The sequence below is a fragment of the Ambystoma mexicanum genome, chromosome 5p (assembly GCF_040938575.1).
Source record: "Ambystoma mexicanum isolate Mex_15411 chromosome 5p, UKY_AmexF1_1, whole genome shotgun sequence".
Classification (NCBI taxonomy): Eukaryota; Metazoa; Chordata; class Amphibia; order Caudata; family Ambystomatidae; genus Ambystoma; species Ambystoma mexicanum.
In genome coordinates, this window is record NC_090930.1 from 319,062,170 (window position 1) to 319,081,906 (window position 19,737).

At 43.2% G+C, this 19,737-nt stretch overlaps 1 protein-coding gene across 1 annotated transcript in view; it reads left to right on the top strand.

Annotated features, from left to right (window-relative positions):
• The window catches only part of EOLA2 (endothelium and lymphocyte associated ASCH domain 2), a 96,704-nt gene that overhangs the window by 12,895 nt on the left and 64,072 nt on the right, over window positions 1-19,737 (top strand). The window contains exon 2 of the mRNA XM_069612757.1: window positions 4,282-4,570. Coding sequence (XP_069468858.1) covers window positions 4,318-4,570 — 253 coding nt within the window. The 5' untranslated portion in view covers window positions 4,282-4,317. The remainder of the gene's footprint in view (window positions 1-4,281; window positions 4,571-19,737) is intronic.

The following is a 19,737-nucleotide window of genomic DNA, read 5'->3' on the forward strand; positions in this document are numbered from 1 at the left end:
CAGATGCTATTGAAGTCATCCCAAGGGTCCAGACTTGGTGAGGGTCCGTCAAGTCCGTGTTGCGGCTGCACTGAAGCAAACCGGGATATCCCAAAACCTGACACCAAAAGTGACCTATGCACCCTGCGCCGCCAGAAGTCATTGAATAGTCCCAAGGGTCTTATCTTCATCCACCAAGCCTTTAAGGAGACCACAGCAAGTTTCTTCTTCACATGACTTCTACAGTCAGAGAAATCGTCAACCAAAGGAGAGCACCGCGAAGAGCCAAACTGCTGCCATTCTGAAAGATTTTGGTTCCTTTTTAATAATAAATAATAATTTAGCATTTATATATCGCTACGAACCCTCAGGTATCTAAGCACTGCTTTTAACTACCCACAGTGTGTGGTGCTCATTTATCGACCTTGGAAGGATGAAAGGCTGAGTTTGGCCCTGCCGGGATTCAAACCTGCGACCAGCAAGCTCTGCACAGATGTCAAAGCGAGCGCTCTACTCGCTGTGCTTTATTCTTGTACTCAGCATCCCAGTGGCTCCTTCTTCCAAAGGGGGTCCATCATCGGAGGGAATCGTTGAATAAAGCCGAGAAACTCTGCCACTTCGCCTGCCAAAGCACCAAAGGTACTTTGACGCGGAAGAGCATCTTCTAGCCTCACGAGTTGTCCAGGGGTCCCAGATCCCTCTTGGATCCTATTCTCCTGTGGACTCTCAGGTACTTTGGGGGTGGTATAACCTTTTGAAAGAAAGCTCAACGTTATTGAACAATATTGGACTGGGCTGTAAAAGACCATATAAGTTAGTCCCTAACTTTTCTATTATAGGTTGCCCAGGTGGCGGGGATCCTCACTCGGAATTACTTTTCTAGTCTAAAGAAAGCATTCTGGCTCTGTTTATAAGTAACCTGCCCTTTTTTCCTATTCTATGCTGGTTACACCTTATTTAAGAATTCATCTGCCATTTGAAACTGTCTGCAGTTAGTGCTTACTGAATTAATTTAGGTATTGGGTGGTACCACATAGTGTATATATGTACCATTCCCTGAATAATTATTACATGTACAAAGTGTTATTATTTATATGTATATTTAGTATGGGTAGCAAACCTCATTTTATATAAAGAAGCTGTGGGTGCTTTGGGGAAACACTGTACTTGGGAACCTGCCTGCATCACTTCTTGAAAGCTTAAGCCTGGCTGCTCGCCACGTTTACCAAATTGAGAGCCTTGCTGGGGATGTTCTGTGCCTTTACCCTGCCGTTTAGGGGGCCGAAGTACAGTTACCCCCTCCAGTCTTTACAGGCAGTATCCCATAAAATAGAGAAAGATAGGTTTGAGAGGTAGGCAATCCGAATGAGTGCCAGGTCTTGGAGGCCTATGTTGGAGAGACGTATAAGGTGGGAGGGGTGCCCAGCAGTTTAACAAAAGGCAGCAGCTAGATCAAAGAGGGTGGGAATAGGCTAGATCAAAGAGGGTCGGAATAGAGGAAAGTCCCTAGTGATGGCAAATTAGGAGGAAGCTAAAAACATGCATCAGTACTGTTTCTGTGGAACTCTTGGTGTGAATTCCGGTCTGGGGTGGGTTGCAGAAACTACTGGTTTTCAGGTAGTCTGTTTTTGGTTCAGCACAAATTGTTCCAAGAGCTTGTAATAGTTGGATAGAGAGAGGCAGGCCAATAGTTTTCCAGGTTTGATGGGGTCAGCAGAGGGTTGTTCTGGAATAGGTATGACATTTGCAAATGTTTATCAGGCAGGAAAAATCCCAGCTGCAATAGGGATGTTGGACATGGGAGAGGTAAGAGGAGTTACTGCAAAGTCTTTGCGCTGCAGTCAGATCCACCCGATCAGAAAGATGGATTGGCTGCGATTTGAGTGTGTTCAAAGGTAAAATCTTAGAGAGAAATCAGTGTTTGATATAGTGAGGGTGGAAAATGGGATACGAGGGCATCTTGCATACCCCAGATTTTGGTTATTTTAAAAGGGAAGAGTGAAGATGTTGATAGAAAGTGGAGAAAAGATAGGGTGCTGTGGGGCTGGCATGGCCTAGAGGGTAGAGGAGTGAGGTTTGGTAAGTAGTTACGTTTTGCATAGTGAATGGTGATGTTGTGGGCAGACGGGAATTCCTTTTAAGAGGTAAAACAATATTGTTCCCATCTGATTCGTGTACTGGGGTAAAGGCTTGAGGAATGGGTGATGTGGAGCGAAGGTATGAGCAACTTATGGTTGGAAGCCAGAGTTCAGTTAAAGTCAGCAATGGCTTAAGGGGTTGGGTGTTGGGTGGGGGGGGGGCTGAGGTTGAGGGAGTGAGGAAAGACTACCTGACTTCAGCTAGGTAGAGAGTTAACGAGTCAGATTTGAATATTTAGTCTCGTGGGGGGGGAGCATGTAGAGTAGGGCAGCTATAATGTGTAAGTGTAGACTGGAGATATCCTATGTAAAGGGGTCAATGATTAGACCTGTCAGCCAGGGAGGTTGTGGCTGGCAACCGGAAGGAGTCAGATAAAGTATTTCCATTTGGGACAATGAACAACTGAGATGGTGGGGCAGTTTACATCTTCCCATGAATTCCATGGAGGCCTTGGGACCTTAGTAGGCAAGGTTTCGAGGACTGGGTGGGGGAATGAAAGCCTGACATAAAAGGTCACTCCCACCCCTCAGTTCTCCAAATACACATAGCGCACCATTTCTTATTCACAAAGAGTAGGTTCTCACTAGCCAATGGCTAGTGGAAAGTGCACATTTTTGGACTTGGAAGAGGAGGTCAAAAGCAGTAAATAATCAACCAACCTACTGGGGTGGTAGATGAAGAGACTAGCAATAGTGTTATTTGTGAGATGCTGGAAACCAATGTGCAAAAAAGGGTGAGGAAAAAGGCAGACTGTGGCTTAACGAGCCTTGCCATCTTAGGGGTAGGGGTAGATGGGCAGGTCTTGATAATCAGAAGGCGCTACACCACGTTTAGCCAGTTATGGCAAGTGAGAGAAGGTATCATAGTCACTGAAGATCAGCAAATAAGGCAGTATCATGGGGAGGTAATCCACGTTTCCGAGATGGCCACGACTGGGATGTGGGACTGATGCAAGACACTGGTCTGTGATGAAGAACATCTTGCTGTAAACGATTGGGCATTAAGTATCATGATTGTAATATTTATGGTGGGATGAGAGTTGAGGAGTGTGCAAAGGCGTAATGGGAGCCATGTAGATGACGTCGGGACTAGTGGTGTAAGAGTGAGCTGTTTGGCCAGGGTTGCTTTTGTGTGTATGAAACCTCATGAGAAAGGGTGCGGAGAAGAGTGGTGAGGTGGAGGGTTAAGATGTGGAAGTGCAAGGTGTAACTGGGTAAACTGGTGAGTAGGGACCAGGACGACGGTAAGTTGAGGCCCAGTATTTATGGAGCAGAGGCCGTCTATAGAAGGCTAGTGGAAGCCAGCAAGTTATCTAATGGGTAGGTCATGACTAATCAGGCTTTTCATTTACAAATTAATGTCCACCAGAAATTGCTGGTCTGTAACCTTTAAGGGTTTTAGAAGCGTTTCCGTTATGAAAGAGATGTGACACTTAACTGCATCCATGTACAAGCTTCTCCAAAAAAGTACCCTGTACATTTATCGAGTTGGTGGTATCCAGCAGTCTTTGATAATAGGGAAAGATTATGCCAAAAGGGCCAGAAGAAACCAGAAGAAATCAGGAAGAGTGTCAATGGGTGCAGGGTGAAATCAAAACTCACCTGATTGGATCAGTTCTGCGGAAAAAGGCAGCCAGTGCCTTTGTTTCTGGTCTGGGCTCCAAAATGAAGAACCAGAGAAGTTAGCATTCAGGCAGGGGGGCGAAAGAATCGGCTTCACTGGACGCTACCTTCGATGGAAGGTAATAAATGCATCTGTGTGATGCTTCCAGTTGCTTCTGTCAATTAGGTGATAAGGTTCCTACTGGGCTACCAGGTTGGATATGCCAGAAAGTTGGCCGGGTGGTTCACTGCCAATGATGACTTCACAAATGAAATGATCATAAGAGACTTAATTTTCTTTGGATTACAATAAACTCATAAACTCGCTGTTACTCTTTCTCTGGTCATTTTTTCTTTTAACTGACCGTCCTGTGGCTAGCAAGCTCACAGTTCATGTTATTTTGCATACCTTGATTTTCGGTCTAGGAATAACTATTATTTAACATTCCCTAAGTGTTTTATTAAATGGAAACAAAGTATTTAACTTCAATAAAGTTTACTGCTTGTTTTGCAATTATATGATGGTGAGTAATTTTTTTTTCTTCTCCCCAAACCAAATCAGGCATCAAATAGAGATTTGGATGAGCTCGATAGAAGGATGAAATTTGGTTGTCTTTCTTTCCGGCAACCCTATGCTGGCCTGATTTTAAATGGAGTAAAAACACTGGAGACTCGCTGGCGACCTATACTGGCTGATTACTCAAACTGCACTATTGCTATTCACATAGCATACAAAGACTGGGACGATTATGCTTGGAAAGATATCCTTCTAAATATGCTTGGCATGTCACCCTCTCAAATTCAAGAATTGTTGCAAAGGGGAGAGACCTTTGGCAGAGGAGTGGTGGCTGGTAAGTTCTAGTAAGGGTAATGTTCTACTCTAATTTGAATATTGTGGTCAGTTATTTAGGTTTAACATCTATTTTAGTTGTATGCCTTGTTGAAGGTTGAGCCACAAAATTGACAAAAGCTGAGAGAAAATGCAAGATATCGTATAGTCCATCTTCTTGATTTAAAAAAAAAAAAGTTTTAATGTGTCAACAACAAAACTGTTAATCCTTATGTTCTGATCCACACACTTATCTTCCTGTGAATGAGGGAAACTTCCTACCCGTTGGGTTTAATGGTAAAATCACAGCTGCCAATGATTCCTATGTGCAGAGACCCCATTTATGTGGAAGCAGTGTTCCAGGTGAGATCATGTAGGAACTGCTGTGTACCCTGGACTTGCATGTGGGTGATGGGCTGAGCGGAGGGGGGACGGGTGCATACAAGTTAGGCAGACATGGTAAAATGATGTCCGTTTATCACAGTTAACAGAATTCTTTTACTATGTTGATGCGTAATGTAATACTATGCAAGCCTTCATTTTCAAGTTTTTAAGCATGTAAAGGTATTTACCAGTGTTATAAGCTTTATTTAAGGACTTCTTGTAAAATTACAGCACTCTGAGATGGTGATACCACAATGTCAGATGTGCTGTAATTTCGCAAAGCATACTAAATTAAAGCTGATGTACCCAGTAAATGCCTTCATATGCTAAACAATCTGTGCAAGTTAGGGTTTACATGCTATTGCGTTAAGCGTAGACATAGTAAACAGATTACGTGGTAATCTTTTCAATCTGTCTATGCGTAATGTCAGTGCTATAGAAGATTTTGAAGTAAATGACTCCCTATTTTTTAAAGTTAGGAGTAACATGATTTTTTTGGGGGTAAAAACGTAAGTCCATTTCCCAATGGCAGTATTGTAAAAGCGAGGGGAAATGTTGTTTTTGTTATAATTTCTTTCCACCTAGTAATTCATGCACATTAAAATATACATGTCAGGCAGTAATAATAGCACTTTGCTCCTCTGATTAACCTGCGCTATTGGTCCAAACATATCCATGGAGCGATTTTGGTGAAAGCAAGGATACAAGGGCCTAAGTGTCTCCTATTTTTGTTGGGACTATTTGTTGAATCCCTATTTTTATTTTTGGGGAGTATTTGCCTATTTTTGGGGAGAAAAAGTGGCTGATACCCCCTTATCGGTAGGGCTGCTTATTGTAAAACATGACATATTTGTACATGGGCAAATGGTGGCATGTTGGGACAAAGGCATCACAGGAGTGTACTTTACATGGGCAAATAGTGATATTTTGAGTAAAAGCCATCACCAGTGCATACATTACAGGGCCAAATCTTCTGATGGGTTCTAAATGTCTGCTGAATGACCCCTCCAAATGTCCTCTTCCAACTCTAGTCTATACTCTGACCACGGCTTTTGACAACAGGGTAAATAATCCAAGAGTCATTTGGGACTTTTGTGTTGACGCCAGCTCATCAAATCAACAAAGTAAACAGATCCTTCTATTTTTGTCTCGGGATACTTCATCATACACTCCCTTATCTCCCTCCTGAAGACCACGCTAGGCTGTTTGGCACGCTAATTTAATTCTTGCCTGGACTATTCCAAATTATTGTATGCAGGCCTTCCAAACCCTCTTCTCGGCCAGCTCCAAGAATTTCCAAAATGTATATGTGTGGTCCGTCCTCAAGGTTCTCATCTGCCAACAGAATGTTTTCAGGATCCTTTGCTTGATATTCAAGTGCGTCCGAGAAACAGCCTCTCAGTACCTTAACTCTAGGACGCCTCTTTACCAGCCAGAGAGATCACTCCTGTCTTCAAATGCATACATGCTTGTGTAAGAGGATTCAATTCAACACTACAGCTAAATCAATGCCTAGTCTGGGATACTGAATGGAAACCCTTATTGATATATCTTTATGTCCAGTTCATGCGTTCTGGATGACTACCCCTATATAACACCCCTCTCTTGGAATCCCCCTGACCCCACTGAGCCAAGAAGTAGTTCTGTTTTGCAAGTTTAAAAGGTTTATTTGATAATTTAAACAATAGATATATATATCACACTTTATAATAAATTAATAATTGAATATCACACTTAATCTGAGCAGTAATCAATAATGGATAGTCCGGCACTAGCACACTTCTTTATAATCAATGATGAGTGGTTGTAGGATGGATAAGATAGCAACAATACTTTTATGGTTTGAATGGATGCAATGTGGAATGAAATGCAGTACAGAAAATAACTTGATAGGATTTCAGCAAAAGACAATGTAATCACTTTCTTGGACAATTCACCCCCCCTTTTATGCACTGTAAGGAGATGAAGATGACACAGTTCTTAGGAATGCGATCAAATAGAATTCAGTTCAATTCCCCCCCAGCAGCTTATACAACAGATAGGAGTTTTGAAACACAGGCAAAATGCTTTGAATATGGTGACAACACAGTGAGAAATATGCTGAAAATGGTTTTAATTCCCTTTAGGAGATTCAGGGTGAGTGAAATATACTTGGGATGAGTTCAGGCTCACTTTAGCAAGGATCTAGGAGTAACTAGCAGGTTAAACGAATTTTTGGCAAAGGAAAGCAATGAAGCTGCTGTTTTCACACGTGGCTGGATTTTTAACCAAATTGCAAATCGCGGTAAAATTCGCAAGTGCGATAATCGTGATTACGGCAAAAGTATGAGGAGTCGCTTCTAGGCTTGTTGAAAAGCTGAGATTCTAAGCTTTCAGAGGAAAGTTAAACCAAGTTCCTAGCCCAAATGGTTCCAGAGATACGGACGTTTAAATAAAGGTAGTTTTTCGGATTTGAAATTTTAAAAGTTCAAAGCGACAGGTTACAGCTTGCAGCTAGAAAATGACAAGTGACAGCTTTGCAAATGACAGGTGACAGGAGGCAGTTCTGGTTAGATTAAAATAGATTGAATTATATTATTTTAACTAAGAGATTGGTTCTGCACAGTTCTGCTAGGTACTCACAATATAATTTTAAAAGGAATGGGCCTCGCCACGGAACTGGTCAACAGGTTTTCTTCACTCGCCACGGACGGTTTCTGCGCACAGCGTCTGGGTCAGCTCTACTCTGCTGGTCTGGTCTGGGTCTCTGGTTCTGATCAGGTCTGTGGGTCCGGATACAGCGGTCTCCGGTTCAGCTGGTCTCTCTCTGGATACAACACTGCTCTCTGGCAAATGGCAAGAGTTCTTGCAAAGAATTCAAACAGCTCGCCTGGCTGTGAATAGTGGCAATGATTTGAGGCCTGCTAAAGAGGGATTTAGCTTGTAGTTGACCTCTCTGCTACAAATTCTGAAGTAAAGTCTTGGTCTCTGAAGGTGGATAGATTGAAGTCTCTATGTTGGCTCTCTGGAGGTGGATGGAGGTAAAGTATGGATTTTCCCGGCAGAGCGTCCCGCAGCAGGTGGAATAGAATCTCCTCTCTAGCTTCCAGTGGCTCTTTTTATGTCTTTTGAAAGTGGGTGTGTGTGCAGCATCACTAGCCAGCCCCTCTCTCAACTGCCCATTGGTCAAGCTTTCCTTTCTCTCTTGATTGGGGAAAAGAAGTGGAGTGTCAGAGCGATGTCATTTAATGGCTTGCAGAAAGGACACTCCCCGGTCAAATTACACACAATCTATATTTGACCTAAAGACATATTTCATAGATACACAGTGGTTTGAAATTACATGCACCCATCACATATCACATGAGGTATACCCTGTTCAAACTCTGCTCTTCCTGGGGGCTTGGGTTCAAAAATGGCAACATATTTCACTTTTTGGTCGGGTTACCAATATTGGATTTGTCCCCACATTTACACAAATGTTCGCAAAGCATGTGGGCATTAGGTGGTGGAGTGTCAGATTTTTAACATACATACATTTAGAGTAATATCCTCTTTTCCGCTAAAAACCCCCCTGAACATACCACCGGGTCCTAACACGTCTTCAAATGTGCACAGAAAAATCACAAGAATAATGATATCACTTATATAATTTTCACAAGTCCGCTCTATGAATGATCCATCTTTTTAGATTTATGTTCTGGCCCCAAAGGGGTGTGGTTTCCCAGGTCACATGGTGTAGAAACCAGTTTATCCAGTTTCTGCCAAGCTCAGAGACCCTGCCCCTCCCAGCTTCTGCCAAGAGGAAGCTATTTTACGGTCCCCCAAATAAACCATCTGCCTGGGCCCTGGAAGGCCCATTGTTCAAGAGGAAGCCATTTATGGCCTCCCCCCAATAAACCCTCTGCCTGGGCCCAGGACAGGCCTTTGTTCAACTCCCTGTAGCTGCTCCACCCCTACTCTAATCAGAGAGGTGACAACTCCTTTTGGCAAGGGGAAGAGTGGCTGAGCAGGTTTTAACTCCTGTGGGGGTAGATGTCAGGCAGAATTCAGTTCCTTAAGCCAGGCCCCAGCTAATGTCACTTCTAGTTACCCAGTTTTCTGCATTCAAATAAATTAACAATTTTTACACATGCAGCTAGAATGCTGATTCTAAGTTCAAAACTATGACATTTTAACAGTTACAAACTATGTGACACTCAAAAGTAGGTCACTCAGTTAATTTAAACATTTCGATTTTGGTGGTTTTAATCCAGTTTCAGTTAGGCTGCTGACATGCATAGCTCAGCCAGTTTTGTTATGAACATTGTTTTGGGCTCTTCATCTTCCCAGATTTAGTATGCACACATACTTCATTCTGCCAGATGTCCGCTGGTGTTCAGTGAGATTTTTGGATGTGTTGCAATGTTTGAAAATAGGCATTTTGAGCTGGCATTCAGAGAAACAAAAGGTGATTTTTAAAGTGCTTTCTAGAGAACAGGCACTGCTGTTTTTCTCTTTGGCACCCCATTTCACTCATGGCTCTTCTGACCCAGCACACCCGCACCGGGGGGGGTGGCAAGTCGGGCGATTATTTTGGTGTGCGCACAAACTGCGCGGTTTTCATAGATTCTGGCGCACATGTGGGCTTTTTCGGCCATCTTGGATTTCCTAAGCCCACAGCACCAAATGTTGTAGCATAATAGTCCAAACGTGGGTCAGAACACCCAACACTTGTTATTCGCCCCTCACAGTGTAAATCCACAGTAAACAGATGCTTCCCAGTACTTGTTCTCCGTCTATAAAGTAATCTTCCCCATAAATCTCTGTATGACCAGCCCTCTGTCCGGTTTCTGGAAAATTCACAAAACTCATTCTATTTGCTTAATCTCCTTTTGTTGTGCTGCTCCCTTTTTGTCTCGCCATCAATAACTTCTCATCTTCTACCAGATGCATTGACCACTGCCTGTTGAGGTTACGTACTATACAAATGCTAGTAATATTTTAGCAATGCCATCGCAGGCATGTTCTTTAAGGGTCAAATGCTTGCAATATTTGGACAAAGCCATCATTTAAGAGTCATCACAAAGAGTCACATTTCTTTGTTTATTTATTCATATACAGGAGGAACAGTGCTTCTCACAAATGAACGTACAATAGATAAGAAATCAGATTTGACCTGTAGCGGCGAGCATCTTACATTGGATAGCATTTGAGGCACATTCTCACCTGGTTATGGTTATGGAACAGTCATTGGGACAATACATAAGTACTCGCACATAGATTAAGGACAATACACATTGGACATTTTAAGTGCAGGTAGGTGGTACGGCCAGCTGTGCTCGGGATGTGACCATGAGGGATGAAGTGCTAGAGTGGAGGCAGAGGAAGTGAGGGACAGAGGCAGGTTAGAGGCGAGGGAGAAATGTTAGCTAGCAGGCAGACAAGAGGTAGGTTAAGAGGGTAACTTGGATGGTAAGGAGGTAGGCTTTTTGTTTGGTTTTGAACAGATCCATGTGTACTGTTTCTCCGATGTCCAGGGGAAGTGAATTCCATGCAAGTGGAGCAAGAAGAGAGAAGGAGCGGAAGCAAGAGGAAGCACAGGAAGGGCGCGGAGCCACAAGGGTAGTCGAGGAGGCAGGGCACGGATTACGAGAAGGCTTGTAGAGTTGGATAGAGGAGGATAGATACAGTGGTGCCATACTGTGGATAGATTTGTGAACCAGGAGAAGAAATTTAAATCTGGCCCTGTTTTGAATTGTAAGCCATCCAGCCTGGTGACAGTACGAGGAAGTAGGTGTGTAGTGAGGGAGTTCAAAGCGAGTCCTGGTAGCGAAGTTTATGATCTTGTTGAGTGAAACGAAAGCATAGTTGGGGAGACCAGAAAGGATGCTAGCATAAGTAGTCCAGTTTAGAGAAGACGAGAGTGGTTTAAGAGATGCTTGGCGGTGTTGCAAGGAAGGAGGTGCCTGATTTTCTTAATATTTAGGAGGTTGAGGTGAGCTGCTGTTCCAGTTTTGGAGATGAAAGTAGAGAAGGAGTGAGAAGGGTCATAGATGTCGCTGAGGTTTCTAGCTGAAGAAGAGTAAGGGAGAGTGTCAGGTTGGAACTGGGTAACTGGTGGAAGAGATGAGGGAGCGCTTTTGGCAAGGAAGAAGAGCACCTCTGTTTTTTTTAGAGTTTAACATCAGAGAGTGCAAAGCCGTCCAACATTTAATGGCAGAGAGCCAGTTTGAAATTTTGATAGAGATCAGAGGAGATTTCAGGAATGGAGAAGATGATTTGGGTGTCGTCCGCAAAGATTTGGTACGAAAACCGAAAGGAGAAGATTAGTGCCCCAAGGGCAGAGGTGTAAAGAGGAGTGTACCCAAGACAGAGCTTTTTGGAACACCAACAGTTAGAGGGGTGAGTTGAGAAGTGTTGTTGCTTGAAGAGACAGAGAATTTGTGAGGTACATGGTAGGATTCAATTCTGTCAAGGGCTTGATTGAGAAACCCAATAAAAGAGTGTTGGGGAGATTAGAGTGATTGACAGTGTCAAAGGCAGCAAACCGGTCAAGGAAAATTAGGATAGAGGATACGTAGACTGCTTAGTAGAGGTGATGACGTTGATACAAATACTGACAATATTTGGGTAAAGCCATCAAGTGTGTTCTTACACTGTCAATAATAGCATTGTTTTCTGGACCTGTACTGTATATCTTTAAAAAGGTTTCAAATAACAGCTAGGCATCAATTTCTTTTCTTAATGCATACTGCATGTTTATTCCAATGCAAAGTTACCCGTTTCTCTTGCCTTCGTTCGCTCGTGCTGACCATACCCTCAATGAAAGACACTGTGCTTTATCAATGACCAGTAATGACAAAAATATAACTTTGGAAAGAAACATTTATGAAGGAAATTGTTTGCCATCTAGTCGTGCCATTGCTGCTTTGATTTCAGACATTAATTTTCTTTTTCATGGTGCTCCCTGCTTCTGAGAATGAGCAGTTCTTCATATCTGTAATGATACTTTTAATCTCTGTTGCTAGAAACCGGGCTACAAAAACGTTTTGTTCATAAAGATTACACCATATAGGAGGTGAAGAATCATGGTATCTAAAAAAAAAAAATAAAAGGTGGCAGGACACCAGTTTTGGCAAAAAGATTCAGAGCACAAACTGAATAGTTTCAACGGATATGCAATTTACAGGAAGATAATTGGAGAACTATCTAGGTGGATAGTGAAATCCCCATTTTGTATTGTTTTTGTCCGTCATCTTTCATTCAGCTATGCACTTACTGTTAAATCAAATAAAATGTTTTATTATGAAAAGACTCAAGAGAAATGTGTGGAAGAATTACATTAATATTTTTCAAACCAGTCTACACTGTCAGGGAAGTACACAACTGTCATACAGAAGTTTTATATACAGCCACATTTATCATCTCCTAACCAACATTAATTAATTCACTACAAACTAGAGTTCCCACTGTAGTGTTGATAGTAACGGCCTTCTTTTCATTTCCCTGATGAACCCGTCAGATCCCGATTTTATAGGTTTTCTGGGTGGAAAATGGCACTTGTCAATACTGATGCTCCCGAGTTCCTAAGCTGTTGTAAGCCCCAGGTGAAACGTGCAGTCCTCCCTCCCCCGATCTCATGAACAGCTGTGATCAGTAATGGTGGCCTGCAATGTAAAAATATGGCCCACCACTGCAGGCGATAACTATAGGTCCCCCCTGCTTTTCTCAGGTGAAAAAAAGGTAGACCGTATATGGAAATTGCCCTCTCTGCCCGCTTCACCATATAATGCTGATGAAGATGCTGTCGGTTTCCCTGAACAAGTGTGGAAAAGCATTGATTTAATCTCCCACTCTATTCCATGTTCTATCCAGTGGTGGAAATGGAATACATTTGAACGGGGGATCGCACATGGACTGGGGCCGTGGTGGAGCCGGAGGGTGGGGGGTGCACTTTGGATGTGTAGCTCCCCGTTGCCGGCATGCGCCACGTTGCCGGCGGCGGGGGGCTAGAAATACTGAATGCAAGCAAAATCCTGCAAACACACACACAGTGCTCAGACGTGAGCACTGTGGTGTTCCTGGCAAATTCTGCATGACATCTATTTGCCAAAATGGCTTTGTGGTGAAACGGGAAAATGGTGGTGAAGCGTATGGCTTTGCTGCAGCTGGATCCATCTGCAGGCGCCATGCCTCAGTACAGTGTGATTGAAGCTTATACTCCATGCATTGGTTGGTTCCTCTGGGTGACCTTGTTTCCAAGGAATTTGTGAAGAAACACAGAAGGTGAATAGACCTGTACAGTAAGCATCACATGGCCCTCATGAGATCAGCTCTTAGTTCCCTCTCTCCACTTACATAGGTTCTTCACTTTCCACTTTTTTAAATGTCACCAGCATCAACAATCCCTCTGCCTGCATGCTGGAAAATGCTATGCTCTCCAGCTGCTATAATCAAAAGCTCCCAGTAGATGGTGTTTGCTTGATTGTTGCCGCAAGAGCACAGCATTAACTTTCACACACGCAACTGCTGCAGCTTAGAAAACTGCTGCCTCCAAGTGCTTGAAAATCAACACTTAAATGGTCATTTTATAAATGATTTGCCATAGGAACTTTTTTTTAAAAACAATGCCAATATATCTTTTTCTTTTTTTTAGTATGGCCAACATTTTTAAAGCATAACACTTTTTAGTGAAATACCCTTTTAAGTAACTGCATTTGAACAAGGAATGTCACTGGATTTGTATGCTGGGCACGTTGTGTATTGGTTTTTTAATCTGTTTTAGATCAACATTTCTCCAGCACTAGGTTTCTTTTTTCAGACTAAATCAATGCATATTTCGTAGTCCTTGAGCTGTGAGGTCCTGTGAGAGGTACAGTACACTGAGAAGAGAAGCATCTTCCCACATTGGGCGCTGTGTGTGAATGCAGTGTAAATAAGCAACAGGGGAAGAGCTGGTACAGCGGGTACTTTTTCTCTCACTGCATCCATGTGATTGCATCTAAGAGGAGGGCATGTGAGCAGCGCACTGTCTGCCTTCTTCATGGCACTCGCTGGGCTCGGATGCAATCTCTTGTCAGAAACTTTCTGTACCCAGATGTGCTCCGTTCCTTCTATAAACCAGCCAAGCTTTGCAGCCCATGCCAAGTTTCAAGTTCGCTGAGGTATTTAAGAAGCACAGATACGTTTTGTCTGATGGTGGGTCAAAAGAGTGAATTTAAAGGTTGTTCCTAATTCTAAACAGTACTTTATAGAGTTATTGGTTTTCGTATTTACGTTTGAAGTACTCCACCTTTCGCCCTGTGCCTGCGTCATTAACTTTGGGAAGTAGCTTTTCTTTGAAACATCCAATGATAATTTACCTGCTCACTCACACAGGCGCACGCACCCCTACGCATCCAATATTTTCCGTCTATGGTGGCCAACTTTACAAAATGGTTTTGCAGGTCACTTTAGACGCAGTAGCGTAGTGTACACGGTTCCATACAGTGTCATTCACGTCAATGCCCCTCCCCAGCATCAACTTGCTAGTAACGTTCGTGGCGTATGGCATCTAAGCACATACACAGCACAAACAAATAACAAAACTGTAGGGCCATTATCCATGCAGGACTGAACTGTTAGAGATCTGTCCAGGCCACATGCAAACCTCATAATTTGCCTATGTATTCACACCAACAGAAGTGCCTTTACAGGAAAGGGCACTGCAAGGAGAATCATCAATCTTTGATAGTAACTGATAGAGTTTAGCTAACCCGGTGGGGCTTGGCTGGCCTGGCCTTAAACTGGGGTTCTGGCCTTACCCTTGTCTCAGGTCAGTGCCTGCCAAAATCAGGGGCTGATGAAGAGATTAATCTGCTGCTCCGTAACACGGAACATCGTTAATTTGCTCCCCAGACTTCCTGTCCCACCCCAACCGCTTTATTGGCTGCAATGGGCTGTAGCGCTTCCTGGAACGACAGTGTAGAGGCTGGTGGGGGAATTTAAAAAGTCAAGCGCCTGTCTTACCTGTACAGTGTTTGTTCCCCTTAACCATTTTCCCCCAGGCTTCTCCTCACTATTAATAAAAAAAATACTCGAACTGTACCCACCCCACCCCGCCCAAGTGCCACCATCCCCTTTTTCCCTGCTCCTCCTGCCATCACCAAATCAGCGGTGTTGTTCCTCTTTCCCCAGAACGAACATCCCCTTGTTCACTTTTCCAGCCCCTCCCCTCATAAAAAAAGACTGACGCTGCCCCTTTAAACCCCCTCCCACGTGCAACCGAGGATGCCGCCATCCACCTTGGCATCTGCACCCCTGGTCCAGCCACCATGCGACTCTGGCTTGGACCGCGTTGCGCTTCTAGGGCCTGACCCAAAGGCTTGGTCCTGGCTCGGCCCTACCCCAGTGTTCCCTGTATGTGCCAGCTCTACTTAGTTGCAACATGAGAACAGAGATTACAAGAAGTTGCAATGAGTAAGTGGAAAAACAAATATCCTTGGTGTGAAATACATATATGCTCTCTGCTATGTACTTAATTTTTACTTGTGACAATAAAAAGTAAGGATCTTACATTGAAGACTTACTTGCACACTCCTACTTGCTTTCTGTCTACTGCATACCACAAAATTATTGAAAAAACAGGCACTGCCATAGTGGTAATAACTGAACGAAGATAGTAGTAGCAGGTGCAAAGCCCAAACTGTTGGCTTTGCCAATGCTTGTTTTTATTCGTGCTTGCTGAGGTTTAAAACGTCCTTTGAAAATGCTCAGTGTTGGGCGCTGCACACAGCCACATTGTTTCCTGTAACACCGAATGACACTTGAGCACAGCAGGAACATGGAATACTATTTGACTGTATCGTTTTTGTGTCCCAGGTCTGCAACATGCAGACACCATAAATAAAACAGAGACCCCCCCCCCTGCAGTTTGGTGTGTTCTCATGCACTTGCGCGAAAAAAATGACACCTGGCCTAGTAGGATCGTTGTCTGTCTTCCCTCTGTTCCCCCTCCCTTACCTCGTCGCGCCTTGAAACACTTGTGTATAGGCGCGTTATGAATGCCATATCATATCATATATGAGATTGTGTTAATTTTATAGGTATGAATAGCGTTCCCATAATTAAATCCGGTGTTTATTTTCTTTCATACTTGCTCTGGGATTTCTATGTACGTAAAACCATTGAGCTTCAAAACACTCTTTAAATGTCCTATGATCATAGCTGGTCTCTCTGCTGTTATGGCGTACTCCATCATCCTGCTGGGATCATGCAACAGAGTTATGGCTGGCTGCACCACCCTGATTGAGTCACATCCAGATTGCTTCGGAAATATCTCCAGGCCTGAAAACGCATAAACAGTCCAAGTGTGTTCCTTCAGGGAAAGGCGTTTGTCATAGAAAAAAATTACATTCACCCTTAACAATTCATTTCTGAACTCTCCTATTCAGAGTTATGTGTAAAGGTGAAACTAACCTACATTTCTGTATAACCATGGTAGGAATTGCGTATCCGCCCCTATAGTGAATTGCCCATCCGATGTGGAAAAAAGATAATTATCTAGCATAGGTCTATTGCATATAAAATAACTACGTTTCTCACAATGACTTAGTGGCCTCTTACTTACATTACCTGGACTGTGTACATTGTTACATTCATTTTTTTTTTCTTCTAATTCTCCAATTTTTCAGTGTTGCATTGTTTTCCATTCTTTTGGCGACCTTTCCTGATATTGAGACCTTAAAATATTCCTGTTTTATGCTGGAAGCCATTTACCACTAATTATTTACTTAATATTTTTAGTTAATGTATAATTCAAGTTTCACATTTAAATAATGTTAAATCATTGTTTTACATTGTAACACCTCTTGGTAAAAGCAGAGGTTTCAAGGCTGTGAAATATTTTAAGGTAACCGACAAAACCTAAAAGGGGGTAAATAGATGAATAATGCACTATTGCAAAAGAGCTTTCTCTTGAAATAAAAATGATTTTGAAGGGAGCTGTATTTCATTATTTTTCCAATGGATTATTGCAGGCCTTACAGATGCCAGTGCCCATTTTAAGTGATAATAAAGGTATTATCCCCCCACCAGGTCCAAAATGTTTGCACCCAAAGATAATGGGCAGGAATACCAGGGTCATAAACTATACGTGTCTGAGTAATGTTGAGTTTTTATTTATAATTCTCCGGTCACTGTCGTACTGGTAGAACAGCACAAAGGCTTGTTTCGGAGAGTGGTGTATTGTTCACCTGCCAGAGGTATCCAGAAATCGGTCAGCTAGAAAATAGAAAAGGACTGCAGGGTCAGGGGGGGGGGGGTGAGGAGCGGGAATGGAAAAGGGGATAAGGTTAATCGCATAATTTTAGGGAGAATTCTCATTTCTGTGCTAATTCCCTTCAACCTTAGAGACCCCCGGCTCTTTTGAATTTTTACCCTGGAGCGAGTGAGACCTTTTTCTCTCTCCCTCATGTGTTTTGACCTGATTTGGATTATGTGTTTGACAGCCTACGCTGTGCATGAATGGGAGAAACCTGCTTAAACGGCAAGGGTTTTGGGACTAGTGGAGTCGACCACTGGGAGAAACTCCCGACGTAGAAACCGTGCACAAAGCTTGCTGCTTCCTCCTGGACCATTGAAATGCCCGGTGAAGCCCTGCGGCTGTGCTGAAACTCCTTTTTCAATTCAACAGAGAATCTCCGGTAGGGACGACTTCTTCCCTTGGGTTAGTGGGACCAACTAACCCAGAGACTAACTCCACTGGACCATCTTCCCTAACTGGCTGTACTTCTTTGCTGCTGCAAGTACCCAGTGCCAGGGGTCGAGGAATCTTTAGTCGAGTGCAAATCTGAAATACGGCCAGAAGCTCCAGGAATCTCGTAATGACCCTCCAGAAGCAGGACGACCAGAGTTGAGTCCCCTTACCAGAGTGCAGGACTCAAGGATTGAAGAAAATCCAACCGGTTTCCGAGATCCACGACAGCGCTGTTTATTAAGCGCTGAAACCACAAAGTGCTGCTGAACCGAAAAGAGCCCGTAGCTGCTGATGACCTCCTAACTACCACGGCAGGAGCCCTACAGACGTCGTCCCTCTTGTCCCCACGACTGAGGCTCAGGGACACTGGGTCTGCACCGCTGTAATAGGACAGAATCCAGCTGGACCACTCCTCTTCAAACCAGGGGTACTGTTTAGACATATGGTACTTACCTCATTGTCTTTTAGCTGTGCTCTTCTCAGTTGGGAATTGCATTAGCTTACATTTAAAGTTGAGTTCAACTTCCCTTCCACAGGCGTGACCCTACAAGTGATGTTTTTACAAACTCTCTAACCTTATGCAAGACTTTTATCCAAGTGCCTCAGCTCGATAAACTGTTTCAAATTGACTTTGGCTGTCCTGGCCCCCTGCAGACTCTTTTAGACCATTGACTTTGATATTGTATGTCCCTCGTAGGTGGTAACTTGTTTTAGACTGTTATTGCTGGGAAATGCTTGTCTAGATTTGATTGGAAGATGTAAGTGTCCTCCCATATACTGAGAACCTGTTTAACCTTTTTCCTTCATTTAACCTTTCTTTTCCGCAACCTTAGAATCTACAAATGAACTAGTGTGATATATAAATGCCATTACTGTCCTTGTGAATGAAGTCACCTCAAGGTGTAGGAATTGTGTAAGGAGCATATCCAAAGATTATCCACTAACTTGTTTTGATTCTGAAACATATTTTTAAAGTATATTTACTCAATTACATGAATTGCCTTTTTAAAGAATGCTCATTTAAAACTTGATGTTAAATAAATAACTATTTATAACTGAAAACTTGAGTGTAAGTGTTACTTGCTTACTTGTATTGACGAATTTCATGGTGGGATTGGCGTAGAGTGGTTACATTGACTATTTGTTGTGCTTGTGCCCAACTACACCAGCCACAAGGCTAAGCTCCACCAAAATGTTAAGCAATTGTAACATGCCAAATATGGATAACTTTAATGAGTCAGCCCTCACTTGCCTGACAGTAGAGCAACTGAAAGATATGTGTATAACCAGGGGTCTGACTCTGAAAGGAAAAAAATGTGAATTGATTGTAAGGTTGTTAAATCATCAAAGCTTGGGTAGTAGGCCTGTAACACCTACTCGCCCAAATAATGTCCAAGGTAATGATGAGGATGCTAGTTTAGTGGCAAACTCCAATCTGTAAGAGGAGTCGGAAGAGGGAGAGGAGTCTCCAGAAGAGAGCCACCCTCCTCCACAGGCTGCCCCTGTACCTCCGTCACTTCCCATTGGGAACCCACACGGTCCAAATCTAAACCCAGAGTATATTTCACTTAAAAGACTGAGATTAGAGTTGGAGTTCAAGAAACTAAATATCCAAACTGAAACCAAACATCAAGAGGTGAAACTAAGAGAAAGGGAAATACAGCATGAAATGGAAATGAGGAAAACCTCCCTTGATTCTGCTTCCCTTTCAGGGTCTTCTAGGTCTACTAGTCCCAAGAGGCCTCACTTGCTTCAAGAAGCAGCGAGTATGTATGAACCTAAGCTCGATGTGTTGGATTGGCTGGGTACGTTTGAATAACCCTGTGGTTTTCAGGGAGTAAGTCGGAATGATTTAATTCCATGGCTCATGTCTCGGCTCCCCCCCAAATGGCTTTGATGCTGTGATGGAGTTGGGTTCCAGCGAGAGAGAGGATTATGAATCAGTTAAGCTGGCATCTATAGCCAGATTTGGGAAAACTCCTTCCCAGTACCTTAAGAGGTTTAGGACCCTCAAAAAGACTGATGGTACCCCTTCAGCTTCCTGGGTATGTGAATGTTTGAAGACCTTAGATGGTTGGGTTAAGGGGTACAGAATACACAACTTTGAA